The sequence below is a fragment of the Pelecanus crispus genome, chromosome 2 (assembly GCF_030463565.1).
Source record: "Pelecanus crispus isolate bPelCri1 chromosome 2, bPelCri1.pri, whole genome shotgun sequence".
NCBI classification, from domain to species: domain Eukaryota; kingdom Metazoa; phylum Chordata; class Aves; order Pelecaniformes; family Pelecanidae; genus Pelecanus; species Pelecanus crispus.
Window position 1 is genome coordinate 171,112,544 of NC_134644.1, and position 19,976 is coordinate 171,132,519.

General features: G+C 41.8%; 1 protein-coding gene across 8 annotated transcripts in view; it reads right to left on the minus strand.

Annotated features, from left to right (window-relative positions):
* Positions 1–19,976, minus strand: part of PTK2 (protein tyrosine kinase 2) — a 165,653-nt gene that overhangs the window by 119,518 nt on the left and 26,159 nt on the right. For all 8 annotated transcript variants that reach the window (XM_075704800.1, XM_075704803.1, XM_075704805.1 and 5 more), the window contains exons 2-3: positions 16,475–16,701; positions 2,510–2,676 (exon numbers count right to left, since the gene is read on the minus strand). In XM_075704800.1, coding sequence (XP_075560915.1) covers positions 2,510–2,676; positions 16,475–16,701 — 394 coding nt within the window. The remainder of the gene's footprint in view (positions 1–2,509; positions 2,677–16,474; positions 16,702–19,976) is intronic.

Here is a 19,976-nt window from a genome sequence, read left to right on the forward strand (position 1 = left end):
ACAAGATAGTTTAAACCTTTGCCATCTCGTGCAAAATGCAAACCTTTTTATAGCAAGAAGGTCAAAGTAGTATATAAAAGCAAACACAGGGGTGGGAAAAAGAGACTTCCAGTAAGCAGTGATTTCCTGTTCTGTCTTTCGCAACATAACTGGGGTTCTCCACTGGCAGTCTGGCAAAGCTAAATTGTGTGTGCTCCTGCGACTGAACTGTTTGCCATAAGAAGAGGGAAGAAAATTTGAAGTGACAGAATTTTGGGTGACCTCTGCTATTATTTACTCTTTCTAAGCTCTAATTACAGCTATGTCATCTGAAACAGAGTCATGTCCCTATTCCTCCCCTTCACCAGCCCATCCTCTGCAGGATTATAAACAGCACAGCATCAAACAACACCTGCATATATGGGAGACAGATTTATTCTGGTAAATTTTGTGTACAACCTACTGACAATCAGCATAACTTCTAGTATCTGGATTAGTCCAAGAGAATGTCTGAGATCTCGTTGCTGAACACTGAATACAGCCCTTTTAATTTAGATGATTAAAAAAAAAATCATGAGAGCCAGTCACTGGTTTATTAACACTACAGGAAGCTTTTAATTTAAGAACCATTCCAAGACTTCTCTCCCTTTCCTAATCTAACTATTTTTACAAGTACTGTCAGATGATCTTAAACACTCTGTGTTATGGTATTACAAATATGACAGCAGCGTTTTGATTATGCACAGCAAATCTCTGTGGGTTTAAAAGGTATGTCAGGCTGCATGTATTCGATAAAACATTAAATGTCACTCTGGAAAGGTATTGAATAATTTACATCTTGCCATAGCTCTTTCATGAGTATTTTATATAATTCCTTTCCACAAACTTCAAAACAATCATCTAACTTTGCTTTTAAAACTGATTAACTGCAATGTTCTGCAACGTGTACGATGCAAGTTGCACCGCCTAATGAAATTGGAACTGACACTTCTACACTATATAACAAATTTCCATAGCATAAATTATTCACATCTTATACGGAGCACTACTATCATGGAAAGGATTCAGGAATCCCCTACTTCCTAAGCTGTGATTTCACAGTATTATCAATGAAAAATTTCTTGTAAGGTATGGAAGGAAAAATATTGATGCACCTCCCAGAAACAATAAAATGTAATATGCACAGAAGAGAATGTGCAGCATTTCTGAAACTTAAGTTTTAAACATTCCTAATTTTTTTTAATTTGTTGCATTTGTTAAAATCAGGCCCCTAAAGAGAATTTATAAACTGAAGATTGCCAACTATGACATCTGCTAGTATATAATAATTCTATTCACAAGAAATTAAGTATAGACTATTTACAATAATTCTGCAGAAGATGTGTAAACCTTTAAAATAACTAGCAACTTTTGCACAAATTGTGGTTATGAACATAAACCACAGAAAAACACGCACAAAACCCCTGCAATGAACTAGTAACCATAGCAATCTACTTTTTGTGTTCCCACATGAGTTTAGTGCTGTACTTGGTTTAATGGAATTTTAAAACTCTGAGCTCCCCATCATCTCTAGTAGACTATTGTGTCTTTCTGCAAATAAATGTTAAATTTCCTCTTGTCTTGCTACCAGGAAAGCAGACAATCTCTCCCTTCTTCATCTCCAGCCTACCTCCTCTCCCGAGCAGGCACCGTCAGCTTACTCTGCTAAAAAGCTGAAGAAAACTCAACCTTAACAGAGCATAGGTCACACCATTTCTTTTAACCAACTAACTGGTATCATGAAAATATCTCAGCAAATGTACCTAGGCTACGAAAAAAAGCCCAAGTTCCGCAGTTACCTTTCTATTGTTCATTGCTCCTGGAATAACTGAAGATGCCACTTAGAAGAAAGGCAGATGTCACTCATCGCTCTGGGCCTCGGTTCATTATCCAAGAAGTAGTTTTACAACTGCAAAGTTTTACAGCTGCAGAGGGATAAACCGATCTATTCACTGCATTTCACTCTTTTCAAATTACATTGCTGCTACTTAGTCTGTATCTAAATACAACCGTACTTAACAATATTTTCTTGTTTTCATTTAAATAACAAGATTTATCCTTTTAGATTTTCAGTGGGGTGCTTATACCACAAATAGAAATAGGATTCTTGACCTAAAACTTTTAAGGATGACAAAACCTGAGATGGGGCTGGTTCACTGGATGTATCTCACGTTTTGCAGGTTTTTGAGGACAAATGACTAGGAGATTACTGCTCCTACTTTATGCCTCCTCTAAATCCCGGGTTACACTCATCTGTTCTCCTCAGTTTGCAGGAAACCCCTTACAACAACAAAAAGTGTTCTTCACTGCTTACAGTTCTTTGATGTGAAAAGTTGTGGGTTTTTTTCCTGTTCCATCACCAATATTCCACCACAAGTATTCCACCACAAGAGGATCTTCCTTAATAAAGCAAATTATAGAGTTGTTTTTATGACAAGGCAAAAAGACTTATATGACTCGATTTTGACACTGAACAGATTTATACTCTTACTTCCATTCTTCTGGAGGGTGGGCTAGTTCAAATTTCTCTCTCACATTGGACACCCCCATGTCCAGGTGTAGCCAGTGAACCTCCTCAGACTGCAGATGACTGAGCCGTAACCCATAGCAGGCCACATTTTTCACTTTGTGACTGTCCACAATCTTCTGAATTATGCCCTGAAACAGAGAAACATACATGCCTTACAAGCCGTAAAAAACAATATGTATTTTCTAAAAATTCTACAGTAAGGCTTTAAAATGTAACAATGTCATATGCTATACAAAATACTAAGCAATAAATCAGGTATCACCTTTATTAATACTTTTAAACATGTTCAGCTGTAAGCTGTTTCAGACATTTACTATTTCTTAAGTTTTACCGGCATGGCTTCACAAAACATCAGTAAATACATTTCCATGCATCTTATCAGAATTAAGCCACTATTTCCTTTATGTAAAACAGAGTAACATAAAAGCCAAAATATAAACAGCAGATTTGTGGATGAAAGCAAGATGTAGTTCTTCAAAAAAAAACCCCCAAAAACCCAACAACCACCGCCAGCCTTTAAAAGTCACTCTTCATCTACAGTTGGAAAATCATCTTAAGACTTTCATCCTATTTAGTGCTCCAACAGCCAGGATTTGGTAGCTCACATCACAGCCCCTTGGTTTCCTTCCCCCCACTCTTTCTCCTGAGATTCAGCACAGATCCCTTATAAAATGAGGCAGGAAACAATTATTTGGGAAGGTTCTCAAGCAAAACAAATGTCCTACTTGTTTGTCCTGAGGTAAATTTCACAGTTTGAGGATCTCTTGCCCGAGAAAGGAACCTTTCAAAAAAATCATAACAGACTGCAGTCTCCCTTCCGTGTCAGACCTTTCTAACTAAAGGTCTAACTAAAATTCCAATGTGTTAGCAGATCGTGGATTAGCAGCCCTTCAGGTGCAGCGTGCCAGGCTGTCCTGCTCTTACCCAGATTAGAAAGTCAGCAGGAGGTCAGAATTGCTGCCTCACAACTTGGTAGAAGGTAAGGCTTGTCTCTCTGCAAGGCAGCAGATCCCTGCCAGCATGGAGTTTAGAGCTCAGCAGGAACACGGGCTATCACTGCTCCCAGACACTTCTTTCAGGAATTCATAGTCCCTTGCTTCTGTCCTTGTCACGGTCTGAAAATGTGCTACTGAAAATGCTCATGTGTGTATAGACACCTAGATATACATACATACACATGCAGGTATATACACACAGATGCACAAGCTGCTGATTCTTGCTCAGAACTTCAGAAAATATCAACATGTGGCTGACAGTACCTTCTACACGGGCCAGAGGTGGGCTACTGGAGGGAGTAAGGCAAAAGGTTTTTTTTTCGAGGATGACACCATTTCCTAAAATTTATTATTTTGTATCCCAAAGCAATTAAGATCCTGAGTCTGCAAATTAAGCAAGCAGAAAACTAACTGCAGAAAGAGAATTAAGCACTAAATCTGAATAGGGGGGGAAGATGATACGTGTAGGAGTGGAATCGTGCTTTTGCTGAGGTGACAGCGAGCTGTTAGATCAGCTCACACATCTTACCAAACTGCAACCTTTAAATAAGCTTCCAGAAGCAACACAGCACACAGTGAAATGTTAAAAAAAAAAAAAAAAAAAATAAAATTCTTTCAAGTCTACAAGAAGGAAACACAAGCCGTGTTTAGTAAGTTCACTGAGTGAGTCAGAAGAGGTTCCATCAAGCCCAGCACCCTGTCTCCAAGAGCAGCAGTATGAGCATCCTCAGAAGCATCATTTGCTTCAGTACCAGTACTGCCTCCCAACACCCTTGTTTCTTCCATGCCCAGGAGCTGGACATCCACTGCTAAGAAGTTGACAAGCCCTACACTTGAAGGAAGATGGACACAAACAGCAAAGCACGCAAGATGCTTGTGGAGGACTGTATCATGTGTGAGGGAGACTTCAAAACACACTGGCAAATCAAAGTTTTCAAGCGGCACTACCAGCTGGCAGCACCACACAGATGAACCAGCAACAGCCGAGTCCTGGCAGCCAGAAGGTGCCCAAGTTGCTGGGACAAATGTCTGATGTGAACAAAAGTAACCTCCCTGCAGGTACGCTGGTAAAAAAACTAAAGGAATGACCACAGTGGCCACAGATGGGTACCGGGGAAGAGGTGACACCAGGCAAGCACATATGACACTTCCCTAAGTGCTCTCCCAGCCTCTGACTATTTTTATCCGAGTGGATTTCCTGAGCCAAGCATTACTTTCTGTCATGCATCAACCTTCAATGAAACTCTTGAGTTACTCATCCTGTCTCCTCTTAAAGCAGTTAACTTTTTGCAACCTTCCCCAGCCAAGTTCCAAAGCTCTATTATCAGGTCAGTGAATGGTTTTAAGTCCAAATTAAACGTATTGACCACAGTGTACAAAAATTGGTTAAGTTTGTTTCTTGCCTGCATTTAAGGGTCTTTGTATTAATTACTGCAAAGGAGAACAGTTGGCTGTATCCCGGGAAACACATAACAACCACCAAGTACTCCCAGAAGTTACAGAGGCACATTTAACCTCTTCTTCACCCAAAGGGCAATCTCTGCTTAGTTAGTAAAGGCTAACATTTTGGCAGGCGTGCCTCCAAACGGAACACTGCCAGCTTTTCTATATGCATGCAAACAGAAGAGACTCATTCATTTTCCTCTCTTTCTGCACCCTGCATAGAGTACATAACACACAGTGTTTGTTTTTGGAAATCCACCCCTTCCCCTGCCTCGCCTCTGACACTGTCAGTTGATAATGAAAATGGGGGTATGTGTTCTTTAAACGATAGTTATGCCTGCTGTGATAAGAAATGGCTTTGGAAAGAAAAAAAATTCAGGCAAAATTATCTATGACCATGAACTACCAAGAATACTGATGCGTAAGGCTGAGCTGAAACCATTAGTATTTACTCAGGAAAGAATCAAGCCAGACATCTCGGAACCACTCTAATTTTCAGGTTGGGATTTCAAAAGGACTGAAGAAGTCAGATGTCTTAATCCCACCAAAAGCGAGTGAGATTTTTACACCTCTACCCTTTCATATCATCAATCAATTCTAAACCTATCACAGAACCAAAAGTAATTACTAATAAAAAAGTAAATGTATTTTCTAGGTCATTTAAGAAGGGTGCCCCCCCATCCCTTCTGGCCAGGTAGTTGGTATCACCCCAAGAAAATAATTAGCAACTGTTAGCACATACTGCAACTCAAGAAAAAGTCAAATTCAATGTAAACATTAAGGAGATAGGAGCACTGCTGCAAAGGAGGTCAAGTGGAAGTGTTTGAAAATACGTTCTAAAAACTTCTGTACACCCAGAAAGGAAGAAGTGATGCTTTATGCAAAAGAAACACGTTAAGTGGCTTCTCTTCTTTTTTTGTTTAGGAATGCCACAGAGCTCATTCCAGACACTAACAAACCATAGCCAGAATTTTAAAAAAATGGAGAAATAAGGAAATGTTGTGATTAAGACATTCAAAATGACTGGTCTGCAGGGGAAGCATCTCAAGTAAAACGTCCATTTGCTTATTTACTTTTTTATTAATAAACCAGAGAAGTTGAATTTTAAACTAAAATAGAGCCACACCTTCAAGCAACATAAACCACCACCACAACAGTGCGGTTCATTTGCACCAGGGGAAGCGCAGCATGTAAACAATATAGTAAGTTCCCATGCGCAGGACAGGGTTTGTTTTATCTGGCTGCTATTTCCAAACAGTACAAGATTAATCTCCAAGAGTTGCACTGGCACCGCAGCCATAATCGGGTCAGTGTATTTAACTCCAATTGGGTAGTAAACAATGTGTAGAGTCTCCCTGGGCTCTGGACAGCCTCCACAGACCAAGTGGAGACGCTTGGAGTGTCAAACAAAGCCACTGCCATCACTCCAGGGTGGGTGACAGCTTCTGTGTCTTTCATGGTCGCAATGTGAGGAGCCTTGCCAGAAGCACGCCTGATGGTTCTTTGTGGTAGTGATCAGAATGCTTAATCAGAAGTTTCCAGACAAACAATTTAACTGCTTAACCACTGCACAATAGCGACTAAGACATCCCGCTGAGATACGTCATGACAATCTTTTAACTGGAAGCATAGCCAAAGACATCTGAAATCTCTCCAGACCTGACTACAGCCAGTCTTTTAGGTCAGGAAGCTCCTCAGATGCATTCTTGAGTGGAAAAAAAAGGCAAGGAACACCACAGTTTCAACTGCAATTACAAACTTGGGACCTCAAATTAATACAGCTAGAAATGCTCGCAGGAGAGCTTAACTCCAGCAGAAACCTACTCCAGAACGAGATTTCACTTTGGGCGTACACAGGATACCTACATGAATAAAAATTTCTATGACAAGTTTTCATGTGTCTATTGTCATTCTCATCAGTACCCTACAGCTGTAAGGAAGTCACACAGTCATATGCCAGCTGAATGCTGTTTACTGTAATCATATCGACTTTAATTAGGTTTCCAGAGCTAACATTTGAAGATGATCCGAGGGCTGGAGCACCTCTGCTGTGGAGAAAAGCTGAGAGAGCTGGGGTTGTTCAGCCTGGAGAAGAGGAGGCTCCGGGGAGACTTTATTGCGGCCTTCCAGTACTTAAAGGGGGCTTGTAAGAAAGATGGGGACAGACTTCTTAGTAGGGCCTGTAGTGAAAGGACAAGGAGTAATGGTTTTAAACTAAAAGCGGGTAGATTTAGACGAGATATAAGGAAGAAATTTTTTACAATGAGGGTGGTGAAACACTGGCACAGGTTGCCCAGAGAAGTGGTGGAGGCCCCATCCCTGGAAACATCCCAGGCCAGGTTGGACGGGGCTCTGAGCACCCTGATCTGGTTAAAGCTGTCCCTGCTCACTGCAGGGGGGTTGGGCGAGATGACCTCTAAAGGTCCCTTCCAACCCACACTATTCTGTGATTCTATGATTTACATCCCAAATGTAAAATAGGCTAGTACAGCTGAGCAAAAGAGAATGGGAAGCCCTTAGAGGAAATTCCTATCAATAATAAGTAATAGGTCACCTTTTCCTCCCTTTAACCCAGAGGGAAGAGGAGGAAAAAAAAACCAAACACAAACCACTTTTTCAACAGGTAGAAAACTGGATAGCACTAATTTTTACTCATTTGTCTAAAGAACCCACAGATATTCAACATAGCTAATTTGAAAAATAGATTAATATTTGTCCTCAATTAGGAGAATGTGTCCAAAAATAGAATTTACAATACAGTGTATTTAGGAGGCTGCTGAAAAATCAAGACAGACCAGAGAAAGGCTGAAAGGCGCAGGATTACAGGCTGGATCGATGGGCCATGGCCAACTGTATGAGGTTCAACAAGGCCAAGTGCCGGGTCCTGCACTTCGGGCACAACAACCCCATGCAACGCTACAGGCTTGGGGAGGAGTGGCTGGAAAGCTGCCTGGCCGAAAAGGACCTGGGGGTGTTGGTCGACAGCCGGCTGAACATGAGCCAGCAGTGTGCCCAGGTGGCCAAGAAGGCCAACAGCATCCTGGCTTGTGTCAGGAATAGTGTGGCCAGCAGGAGCAGGGAGGTGATTGTCCCCCTGTACTCGGCGCTGGTGAGGCCGCACCTGGAATACTGTGTCCAGTTTTGGGCCCCTCACTACAAGAAAGACATTGAGGGGCTGGAGCGTGTCCAGAGAAGGGCAACAAGGCTGGTGAAGGGTCTGGAGAACAAGTCTTATGAGGAGCGGCTGAGGGAACTGGGGTTGTTTAGCCTGGAGAAGAGGAGGCTGAGGGGAGACCTTATCACTCTCTACAACTACCTGAAAGGAGGGTGTAGTGAGGTGGGTGTTGGTCTCTTCTCCCATGTAGTTAGCGATAGGACGAGAGGAAATGGGCTCAAGCTGCGCCAGGGGAGGTTTAGACTGGAAATTAGGAAAAATTTCTTTACGGAAAGGGTGGTCAAGCACTGGAACAGGCTGCCCAGAGAGGTGGTGGAGTCCCCATCCCTGGAAGTGTTCAAAATACGGGTAGATGTGGCACTTCGGGATATGGTTTAGTCTAGTCTACCCTTGATTGGTTTAGGTGGGCTTGGTAGTGTAGGTTAATGGTTGGACTGGATGATCTTAAAGGTCTTTTCCAACCTAGACGATTCTATGATTCTATGATTCTATTCTATGATACCCTAGGCTCTCTCAGTACGTATCAATAATACCTTGTGTGTCTGTAAATGAGTGAAAATGAATTGCTTGCTTGTAAATTAACAAAGCTGATGTGCTACTATGAATAAATTGAAGTTGGAATAATATACTCCCAGTGTGACTACAAACCTAATTTCCCTATTTAGTAGGAAGGAGAAAGTGTCTTGCACTAGAAAAAGTCTTTAAGTAGCACCTCCGACATAGGGACATGGTGTTAATATTTGCGAAGCACTTCAAATATGCAAATGCTATTTATGTATCAAGTATTATAACTCCTGATGATTTATATGGGGACCTTAAATGAAGAGTTGGACAAAAACAAACTATAAAGCTCTGATAATATTAATTTAAAATTTCCATAAAAGAAAACTCCATGCCCTCACAATACCAAAACGCAAGTTGTCCTCTAATGACACTATGTCTGACATTCCAAGAGCGAAGCCCGCATCCCTCTTTTTCTCATTATCATGCTACTTTCTCTCTCCTGCACTGATCCAAGCAAACACATTTGTACATCACAGGACAAACTAGATTGGGGAACTGATCCAGCTGAACGAGAATTCTGCCACTGAAGCCCAGCAACAAGTATATATTGAAACTAAAGCCCGAAAACCCGTTATTCTGGTGCCTAGGAATCTGTCAACAGACAAGCCCAGAGCCACCATCAACTCAAGCAACCTATCCACAGAAGTGCCTCACCATCTTTGACACTTAAGCCTTACACAGATCAGTCATCCAAAGCACCTCCCCACATCCACACGTCATTCCACAGGGAACCTCCGAGCACACGCCGACAGCACTGACAAACACAGAGCCGGTACAGCTGTGCTTTCCAGTCTCCTCGCCTGAATCGGCACTCTTCTGATCCTGCTGCACGCTGGCATAGCTTCCTAAATAAACATAACAGTATTCTAAATGTTGACGTTTAGTTTTCCAGAAGCTTAACATGTAGAACTCACTATCCCCTACCCTCAGTTGTACTTGCAAAGTCTAGGAGCTTCCTTGGATCCAGTCCCGCATGGCTAAACTCTAATGCAGGATGCGCTCTTGACTTGAAGGGGAGGTGCTGATCTCCTCGCTCTGGTGACCAGTGATAGGACACGAGGAAATGGGATGAGGCTGCGTCGGGGGAAGTTCGGATTGGACATTAGGAAAAGGTCCTTGACGAAGAGGGTGGTCGGTCACTGGAACAGGCTCCCCAGGGAAGTGGTGACAGCACCAAGCCTGTCAGAGTTCAAGGAGCATCTGGAAGACGCTCTTAGTCATATGGTTTAGTTTTAGGTAGTCCCGCAAGGAGCAGGGAGTTGGACTCAATGATCCTTATGGGTCCCTTCCAACTCGAGATATTCTGTGATTCTATGACTTGAAGCCACCTGCAGATCTAAGTGTTTTTAGAAAAATGTCAAAGGGCTATTTATACTGTTCTTAAAATGTTATTTTGCATGTGTGTCTCATCCAAGAATATCAAGAGTATTTTGCACAAATAAACAGGCATTCTAAAGACCAAGGGTATTTTTCTCTGTTATAATTAGTCTGAATATCACAGTACCATCTATGTTCTTTTTCATACTGCTTACATTTGCAGGTCTGTAGTTTTGCGTTCTTGGCGCTTTTTTCAAGTTTGCAGAAGGGAGGCACATATTAACCAACAATACAACTGTGCCTCGTCATCTGTTACAATGCATGTAGGCATACAGCAGAGAAAAAGAATGGGGAAAAAAAAAGGTAAATGGTACTTATTTTCTAGCTCTATTACTAGATCAGGAATGATTTTATACATTTCTACATGTATCTAAATTGATGTTAGAAATCAGTGCACTCCAGTCTGCTTCTATACATCAAAAAGTTCCACTGCCTCAAAGCACATATATTACTGTATACATGTAGAAATTAGATTTGGATACTTAACCACTGCTGTATACAGCAGATTTCTGTAACACCAAAAATACACAAATCCTGCTAGTGTTCACAGGTTCTTTCCATTGAACGTGAAAGAACTCCATGTGACCAACCTGCTATGCCTGTACTATATTATTATAAGAATCTATTTTAAAAGCGAAAGCCAGTAGATTAAAAAAAAAAAAAATTCCTGTATAATACATTTGCATTCTCCTTTACAGACAGCAGTGGATATATTAGAACAGCCCTACCACATGCCCAATCCCCTATAACTCTTCAAGCTATCTGCCTGGTTTAGGAGGAACCAAGAAGGAATAGAGCGTACCTGGCCCACTCAGCAGTTAGAAAGTTCAACTTCTGGCTACTTGGTAGTCAATCAGAATCGGTATTGTGTATACCAGCTCTGCTCCAGACCATCCACGGCATCCACTACCTTTTGTCCAGGTAACAGGTCAAAAAAAGGCAGGTCTGAAAAAGGGGAAGACTTGGAGGACAAAGATGAAGCTGAATGGGTGGAATTGTGGCTAGAAGTCAGTCTTCTCAGTGACTGAGGGTTAGACTGACAAGCCTCTCGCCCTTTTTCAAGATAGGCAATATCCTTGGTAAGTGTGTGGAAACCAGGAATGCTGCAGTGGATGCTGAGGGATGCTCACAAATAAGGCTTTAATAGCCTGTTCCCTGGGGGTGCAGTAACACTGTAGACCTGAGCAGTGCCAGCACAAGCAGGCATTTCCTTTCTTCCTCCGGTTTTCTCAACTGTGTCAGTCTGCAAGACAATGCAGCTAACAAGATTGCAGAACTGATCTGGATTAAAACCAACACTAAAACAATCATTCATTTTAACGTGGACTGAGTTTGCCAACCAGTCACCACACCTATGCCAGCACGACTAAGGTGGCAGCATGAGGAAGCAGTGAGAAGGAAGCTGGCCCTGCTGCCAGAAGAAATGCTTGTCTAACTAAGGTATCATTTGAGTTGTAGACCTTTGCACTAGAGACTCTTTCCATTCCTCCGCCGCAAACCGGATCTCCACTCAAATACTCAGGTCTCCTGTATTACTGGGTAAAATACAGCAACCATCCATAGCACAGAAATACCTGCAAAAACTCAAGAACCTAATGTAGACAATCCTGGAAGGAATGGAAATACTGCAAGAACAGCGAGCCAAACCAGAATGAAATACAGACACTGCAGGATGGACTAAGACATGCAAACTGCAAATTGTTTGGGAAGATAAAAACTGGATATGGATAGAAGGGGAGAGTCAAATAGGAAAAGAGCAAGCCACAAATACTAACACAGTAATGCAGTTTTTATTAAACTGCTTTAGTGATGTCTGGGCTGAAAGCACTTCAGCACTTCTCCTTCTAAAAAGCTCAAATTAGGGAACTGCCTGGAATACCGAGTTTTCTAACCCTGCACCCATGCCTTTCTATCTGTGAAAAAATAAGATTCTGCAGGTGAGGAGGGAAGCTGGTGAATTTGCTCTGGTCGTTTTCCCTGATGTAGGGATGGGACACAGCCAGGGCATGCCCCTTGACTTCAAACTTCTTTCAGGTCCATTAAGTTAGGTATATCCTTATCCTTAGCTAATGATGATCTTTTTTTTCTTCGGCTTTTTGAGTTCTTATTCTGTCAACATTAAAGAAGCCAACATTTTGGGGTGGTACTGCATAAAAAATGGAGAAAAAGACATCTGAATGATGAACAGGCTAAGAGAGCCCTGCACACTGTGTCTTTATTTGTCAAAGACTTCTAACCATGCTTCTCTCTAGCTCCAGAAATAAGGACAAAGCTGGCAGCTACAAGTTTTAATGCTATCTCTATCCAGTTTATGTTTTAGTCAGTTGGTCTTACAAAATGGGAAAACAAACCTGTATGAGAATCAAGGTGAGATGCATGTCTGGCAATAACCTGGTTTGAGATTTCTGGTTGTTATTTCCCCATAAACAATGCCATCTTTACTTCTCAAAACTACTATTCAAGAGCCAAGGATAAGCTTTGAGGGCTAGAACTTTAAAAGAAGGTGTAACGGATGCAAACTGGGCATCTCTGGGGTGGGAATGCAGACCACAGAGCAGAACTGCACTTCACCAAAAGCCATCTATAAGGGCTTACCCAAGGTTTCCAAATGTCTGTTTTCTAAAAAACCCAACCCTTCCCTACCCCCTCCATCTGCTAAATGCAGTGCATTCATTTCTCTATCAAATACCATTGTTAAAATTCTGCTTCAACCGCATCTTCTGAAAACGGAAAGGTGATTTACTTGTAACTGCTGATCAAGATGCAGTGGCAGTGTTTACTTTCAGGGTGCACTTGAGACCAAAGAAATTCCTTCTCAGCAACACCCACCTACTTGCATGCCACACCTGAGGCTGTGAACAGGGTAGAGCATGCCCTGCATCCTCTCCAGCCCCAAAGCCCAGGAAAACCCTCTCTGTGAATATGCACGTAGACAACACATCCAAATGAAGACATACCTAGATAAATAGGGAAGATAAACAACCCTTCTTTCTCTGGCAAATGCATGGCTATATACACATTCCATTTTGCAGTAGGAGAGCACTGTTTGCACATTCATAAAAGCCGCTCTTTTTTTTTTTTTTTTTTTTTTTTTTTTGGGAAGCGAAGCATGTCTTTAGTATTACACCACGGAAAAAAGGGGCAAATGGAGCATGCCAGTTCTTTGAAATCCAAGAAAGCATTTCCAAGAATTGAAAAGCTGCCCTTGAATCCTTTGCAGAATACAGACTCATCCCTCAAAGGAAAACAGCTGTCTTTCAGGGACTAAATCCATCCAGAATAAACAGAGGTCCACAGCCAGAAGTTCTCCTCAAAGTAAAGCCTACATATAGCCACACTGTTGTCATGGTTAAAGATATTTCAAGTCAAACAGCAAGGAATCGTACCTTTAGTCTAGCCACTTAACAGACTCTTACAGAAAGCTAAGTTCTGTTCATCTGAGTTAACAACATGAGTTTTTTAATGAAAAGGGTTTCCCCTCACGATCAAGGATTTGTGTCTAAGGTATACAGCTAAAGCACTGCTTCCGCTCTTAGGAAGTCATAAAAGACTTTTTTTTTTTTTTTTTCCCCAAGGGAAAAGGGCCTTTCCTCACTTCTTTGACTGTCAAACACATCCTTTCCATAGACAAAGGCAAACTGGACTTTGTTAGAAACAGAAGATGCTAGAAATCACAAATCAGGAAAGAAAATTCCACCCTTACTTTCCCTTGGTATTAGTACATTCCACAAAGTCCTCCACTTTACCAGCAGAAATACCTTTAATTGGCTCTTCTGGAGATTTCAGACCAAGTCTGACTTCCTTTGAATACTGGAAAGGCTCCTCGGCTATCATCCCAGAAGCTGTGCTAACCAGGGAGTAGTCTTGGAAAACATTTTTTTCTTTTCTTTTTAATTGCAAAGCTGTCTCAAAGACATCCACCTCTGAATATTCTTAAAGAACTCCTTGGAAACAAGCCAAAGGCCAAACCCAGCACCAGTCTCCTCCTCAGTTTGTAATTCAGGAGAAATGGAAGCTCTATTGCAGACTGTTTCCTCCACAAAAGGCGGGGGGCGGGGGTGGAAGGAGGGGGTAAAAACTAAGGCATAAAAACCTTAAAGGCTATTTTAATCTTAAATTATTCGGGTCAGTCAAACAGCAGTAATTCCAATGGAATGTAGGCCTGTACTCCAACAACAGTTTACTGTTTCTAAAATAAATGTCAGGACATGGTAATATATCAATGCTAGATCTTTACTACGGAGTACCTGCACATTCAACAGTCATTGTCCCAGTTTAACAAAATAAAAAAAGAACCACATTTGTTAGAAGAATGAAGTTTAACAGCAACCATCATATTCTTCTTTATTAGGAAAGGACAACCATACAAAAGTCCCATTACTTTAACAAAAAAACATCCAATTAAATGTGCACATAAGAAAACTAAAAATCAAGGCAAGCCTCAAGTAACTGCTCCTTGCCTGTTCTTTTGATCCTGCTTTTATAAAAAATGACACATTTTTGCTTAAAACAAGGATATGTAACTCTGCAAATTGAACTCAGCACTGAATTTCTTACAGGGATGGTGAGATTTGGATCCTTAAAGCCCATAACCAGAGGTGTTTCAGAACTGGAGAAACCAGAGATGTAATCTGTGCTTTTGTTTTTCCAAGTTTCTACATACTTCTTCGGAAAGATGGCCTCCATTGCAAGTGCCATATAAAGAACTTGAGACATTTGTCCATAGTAGAGGCTTGCAAGGTTAAAAACATACTGAGGCATAGTTTTTCTTCCCTTGCACCAAGTAACAAACTATGTGAAACAAATCAATCCCATTAGATATATATCAAACCACTATACTTAAGCCAGGGAGCAAAGATGTTTCAAGTGGCACCCAAAAAACCCAATTCCATGTAAAATAAGTGTATGCTATTGATGATAATGATTCCCGTTGTTGTACCTCTAATCTGTCCGCTCACCAAGTTATCCCTCAACAGAAATATGAGCTTATTAAATTGACAAGAGACAGATTTTCTGATCATCACCAGTTAAAATCCTTGAATTTCACAGGTCTACGATCACTATCACAAGATCTACTCCACTTAGGAATGCCGCTAAGTCTTTTCATACGCAGCCATGCTAGAAAATAAACGGTAGGAAAGGAAAACATTCAAAGGAAAGGAAGAGAAAACATTCAAAATAACTTTTTTTTTTCTTTTTTACTTAGTTTTCTCTTGCACAAAGGAAACTTAATAGTGGGCAGAAGGAGACAACAGGTCTCCTTAACTCTGACAACTCTCTCCCTTCAGCAGATTGGAATCGTGTCTTTGTAGTGGAACTTGAAGTATTGTGCAGAGAATACAAATGTTGGAAGGAATGAGCAGATGGGAACCTGCTTCTACAATAAGAACCTCACAGAAGAAAACAACCCCGCACACCACCTACCACCATGCAAGATTCTGCTCGTGGAAGATAATTAAACAAGCAAACCACGAAGTTTTAAAATCATTTGACATGTTAAATTGAGCTTCATTTCAGTTTAAACACTGCAACACCTCAGAAATTGAAGGAGTAAGTGTAGGAAATGGTAAGTAAAGGTCTCAGCTCAGAGAGAATATACTTCAGAATCAACACTGGTTTTTCATGCATACATAACATTTCCACATACTTCTAAGATTACAGATACTTACATTTATTCTTAAAAAAATCCCAACTTTCAGGTTTTTTGCATAGACTAACTGAAGGACAACACTGTACAGATACAAGCAGCAGGTGACTACAGGGAGAAGGGGAACAAAGGGACTTACTGGGGGGAGAAAGGACTCTTCAGCTCAATTTCCCCACACTGGGGGGGAATGAGTTTCCAAACAAGGCTATTTTTTGTCTTAAAAAGTCATGTGCACATTAAACATTTTAACCATGTAAATATACACATCTTACATTTAAACATGTAAAAAATATTAATTTTTTTTTAATAACATGAAGAGTGTTATTTAATGTCACCTTCATCCCAGCCATCCTGCCAGGAGGTGTCACACAGGCTTTTGGGGAAGTATAAAGTGGTAAAAGTCAACTGACATACATCAATAGTGGTATCTAGACTGATAACCACTGTTCTAAATTTCAAGTTTTTATTCTGCAAAAATAGGAAGAGTTCTCATTTCTTTAAGGTAATACACAATCACACATCAGACATTTTTGTTCTCAAGGAAAGTTGGCACCACTTAAAGCTTTTTCTGAAGTTACTCATAATATACAACAGGTAAAGATTCTTCTAAAATAAACCGCAAAACTTCAGTGTTTGTTTGCTTCCAGACTTTTACCTCCCATTTTTTGAGCATGAAGTTAACACTTAACCTAAAGATGGCATAAGAATGCTAAAACCAGACTTACTCGGACATCAGTAGCATCTCCATGCCGGATAATGCTGGCCCACGTTGTCGGTTCGCTGCTATTTTCAAAGTAGTGAAAAACCTTTAAGACTCGTTCCATGGCCCCGGGGGAACGCTCCATCCCAGTACTGAGGTGCGTCTTTCCACTTGAACTTGGTGTATGATTCAAGTTTGGATCAAGGTAAGCTGCTGCCATGGTTTTGCTAGATGCTAGGTATCTGTCATATTCTAGGAAAGGGAAACAAAAAATAAATGAATTTTAGTTATACCTGAATCTTAACACTGATTCATACAAAGCATTTACCGGAAATCCATAAAGGCTCATTCGTAAAGGACATTTAGTTGCCTTTTTTGGAGTCCCCTCCTAAAATAGTTATACCATCTACAAACATAAAAAACCTACCCAGATGACTACCAGAGAAACTGCAAGCCCCCTGGAGCAGGTGATACGAACTTGAACGCCACAATCATTAACAAAAGTAGTATCTTTGGCAAGACTTCTTCCTTTATTTTCTCAGCGACTTAACACAGGGCCCCGCCAAAGCCTCAACACCGAATAGCGCCTTCCAGTTGTAACAGGAGTTCCCATTCCTAAAATCTCCCAAGTCTGGTCCTGCAACAAGCCTCTAAACATCAGCGCAGGGAAACGCTGCGAGCCAAGTCACCGAACTGCAGGCTTTCCTCTAAGAAGCCGCGCACTGACACCAGGCTCTCCCATTTAATGCTAAGTCATTGTCACATCGCTCGTTTTCTGCTATATTGGGAACCAGTGCAACTCAAAACCATCCAGAGCTGAATTCATTATTCACTGAGGAACCACTGAGAACACCACTGTCCCTCCTCTCATCAACTACTAAAAAAGTGGCTAAGTTTTATCATCGACTAGCCTGGCTTCCAAGCGATTTCCAAGTCTGGTGGCAAAAGGCACGGATCATGGTATGAGTCTGCATCTCAAAGAAAAAAACTGCCTCTTAGCTACTGCTGCAAATTCGTCAGCCATAAGCAGATGGTGTCTGAGAAATCCATGCAGTACAAGGGGAAAAAGAGCAAACAATCCCCCCTCCCTCACCCGACGCAGTCTCAAGCATCATTCCAGTCCGCTGGCTGGAAAGCGCAAAGAACTGCAGGGCTTCGCTCCAGGCCTTGGACAAGTGCTCCGAGATTTCCGTACCTCCTCCTCACAGCGAGCAGCCAGTGGGGAGGCAGTTTTGGAAAACCAGAGATGTTAAAAATAATATAAACTTGATCTTTTTGGCGTAGTACTCTGAACGCCTTTCTGGTAGTAAGGCTGGCCTGTGTCAGGGCGCTGGAGGAGGGTGAAGCTGCTTCAGCACCGCTGCCGAATGCCTGAGCCTTAGCTTCACTGCGAGGCAGAAGGGAGGCCCGCGCCTCCAGCTGAGCTCCCGCCGCGCCCGGCCGCCCCGCAACAGAGCTTCACCGCCATCCTGCCACCTGCTCTGCTGACCGCCCTGGCAACCCGCTCAGGAAACTACTGCGGGGGGAAAAGAAAAAAAGAAAAGAAAAAAGTGATTTGGTTTTTGGGGTTGGCTTCATTTTATACCACAGCTGCCTGAAGCAGCTCGCCATCGATGTTAGACAAGCCCAGAGCCGGTGGTCGGGGGCAGGAGGGGAGACCCTCACCCCTCCAGCAGCAGCTCGCCATTACACCAGCTCACCGGTCACCAAACCACACCATGAGCTCAGCTAACAGGAATCCAGCACTGGCAATATCAAGGCTTGGAATCTTCAGACTGTAGATAACAACATTTGCTAGAGGCTAAAACAGGACTTGAAGTCTAGCACAAGGATCTTCAGCGTCTGCCTAATTCAGACCCGCAAGATAAAGAGGAAACAAAGAGCCCATCTGCGCAGTGTGTCTTTACCTCTTGAAGAAATGGCTGCATTGCATTCATCTAACAGAACCTTAAGAACTGAAAACTGGCAGTACTGGGTCAGACAAAAGGCCTCTAATGTCCTGCCCTCGGGGAAGGTGGTAAGAGCAGGCCAAGGAGACACCTCTCCCAAACACTGCCCCAGGGCCTGACCCCTGAGGGGGACAAGCGCTGGCTCAGTTTCATATCCCCGTTGCCTCTGTCTGAAAACTCAAGAAACCATTATAGATTTTGTACCTTGCTTTATTGTTATCTTCTCTGGCAATCGATACAAATGTATTAAGCCAACTTTACGCCCACATTAAAACCTTTCCTGCTGTCCACCCTCCACCAATAGATACAGATCTGAAAAATGCCAGGAACCCCTCCACAACCCTACTCTTGACTTGTCCTCAGCAAAGGAGCTTGCCAGCTGTTTGCATATAAACCTCGACTTGAAAGCTGAAGCAGGTATAAAAATCTCCCCTGTGGCAGACTAACACCAAGACGACATGACCATGCATGCTCCTGACTGCACGGCTCCTCTCCTGTTAAGGTTAAAATAGCCATCGTGAAACTCCAGGTGTCTGCAGAGCGGGCAGTTTCATGAGGACAATTCACATTGGTGAAGCCCTTCCATACTGCAACTGCTAAGAACGAAATGGCAGCTTTCAAGCTCAGAGTTGGGCCACGTTTAGCCCTTCTGCATTATGTTCTGCCTCCTTCAGAACAACCTACTCTACCTCAAAGGCACTAGCAAGAACGCTAAGCTTTATTTCAAGCTTATGCACACAAATGGCAGGAAAATTTGCTACAAACCAAAGCGAGATGAGTAATTTTTTAGTAAAGAACTAAAAGAAAGCCTGCTTTAATATCAATCTGCATATCATTTCAACATACACATTCATGAGGTTTTATTTGGCAGAAAAAGAACAGTGAGAAAAGCTACAGGAGAATGTAGAAACAAGCATTTAGAAGATGTCTGACCATGGAATTAATACGGACAATCTACTCCCCTTGGGAGCAGCGAACAGGAGAGCAATGAAAGACATCAGCTCCTATACACAGAAGTGCTCTTAGGCACCGTAGTTTCAGGCAAAACATTATTACGATTTTTTCACAGGCATCACATTGATGTTTGATTCCACATTTTCCCTTCAGACTGACCATCTGAGGTACAGGCTACTGTCAGTTTTCACAAGGTTTTATGGGTCAGGTTTGCAAAAGGCAAAACAACCACCTACACAAAATTAGAAAAGCAGTTTTCCTTCAAATTTTGATCATCTTTGCGTTCATTACTTCTTTACAAAATCTCAATGCTTACTTTATGAGGTACCAAAAGAGCAATAAATTTGATAGCTCAAGTTATAGAAACACATGCTGTATCTCTGGTTATGGACCTATTAACATCCCCACTAAAATCAGCCCTTGGGTTTGAGTTTATAATGTGACTGTAAAACTCTGCTCCAGGACAAAACTTTGTAAAACATGGCTGCTCTTGATACAAGGGTAGCTAAACAACTATTTTACAAGATCTGCTTGGTTCTTTTAATATATAAAGAAAGCCAAGATTACAAGAGGAGGATGCTTACTTGGGTTCTTCTAAATTAAAACCAGATTGGTTTGTAATCC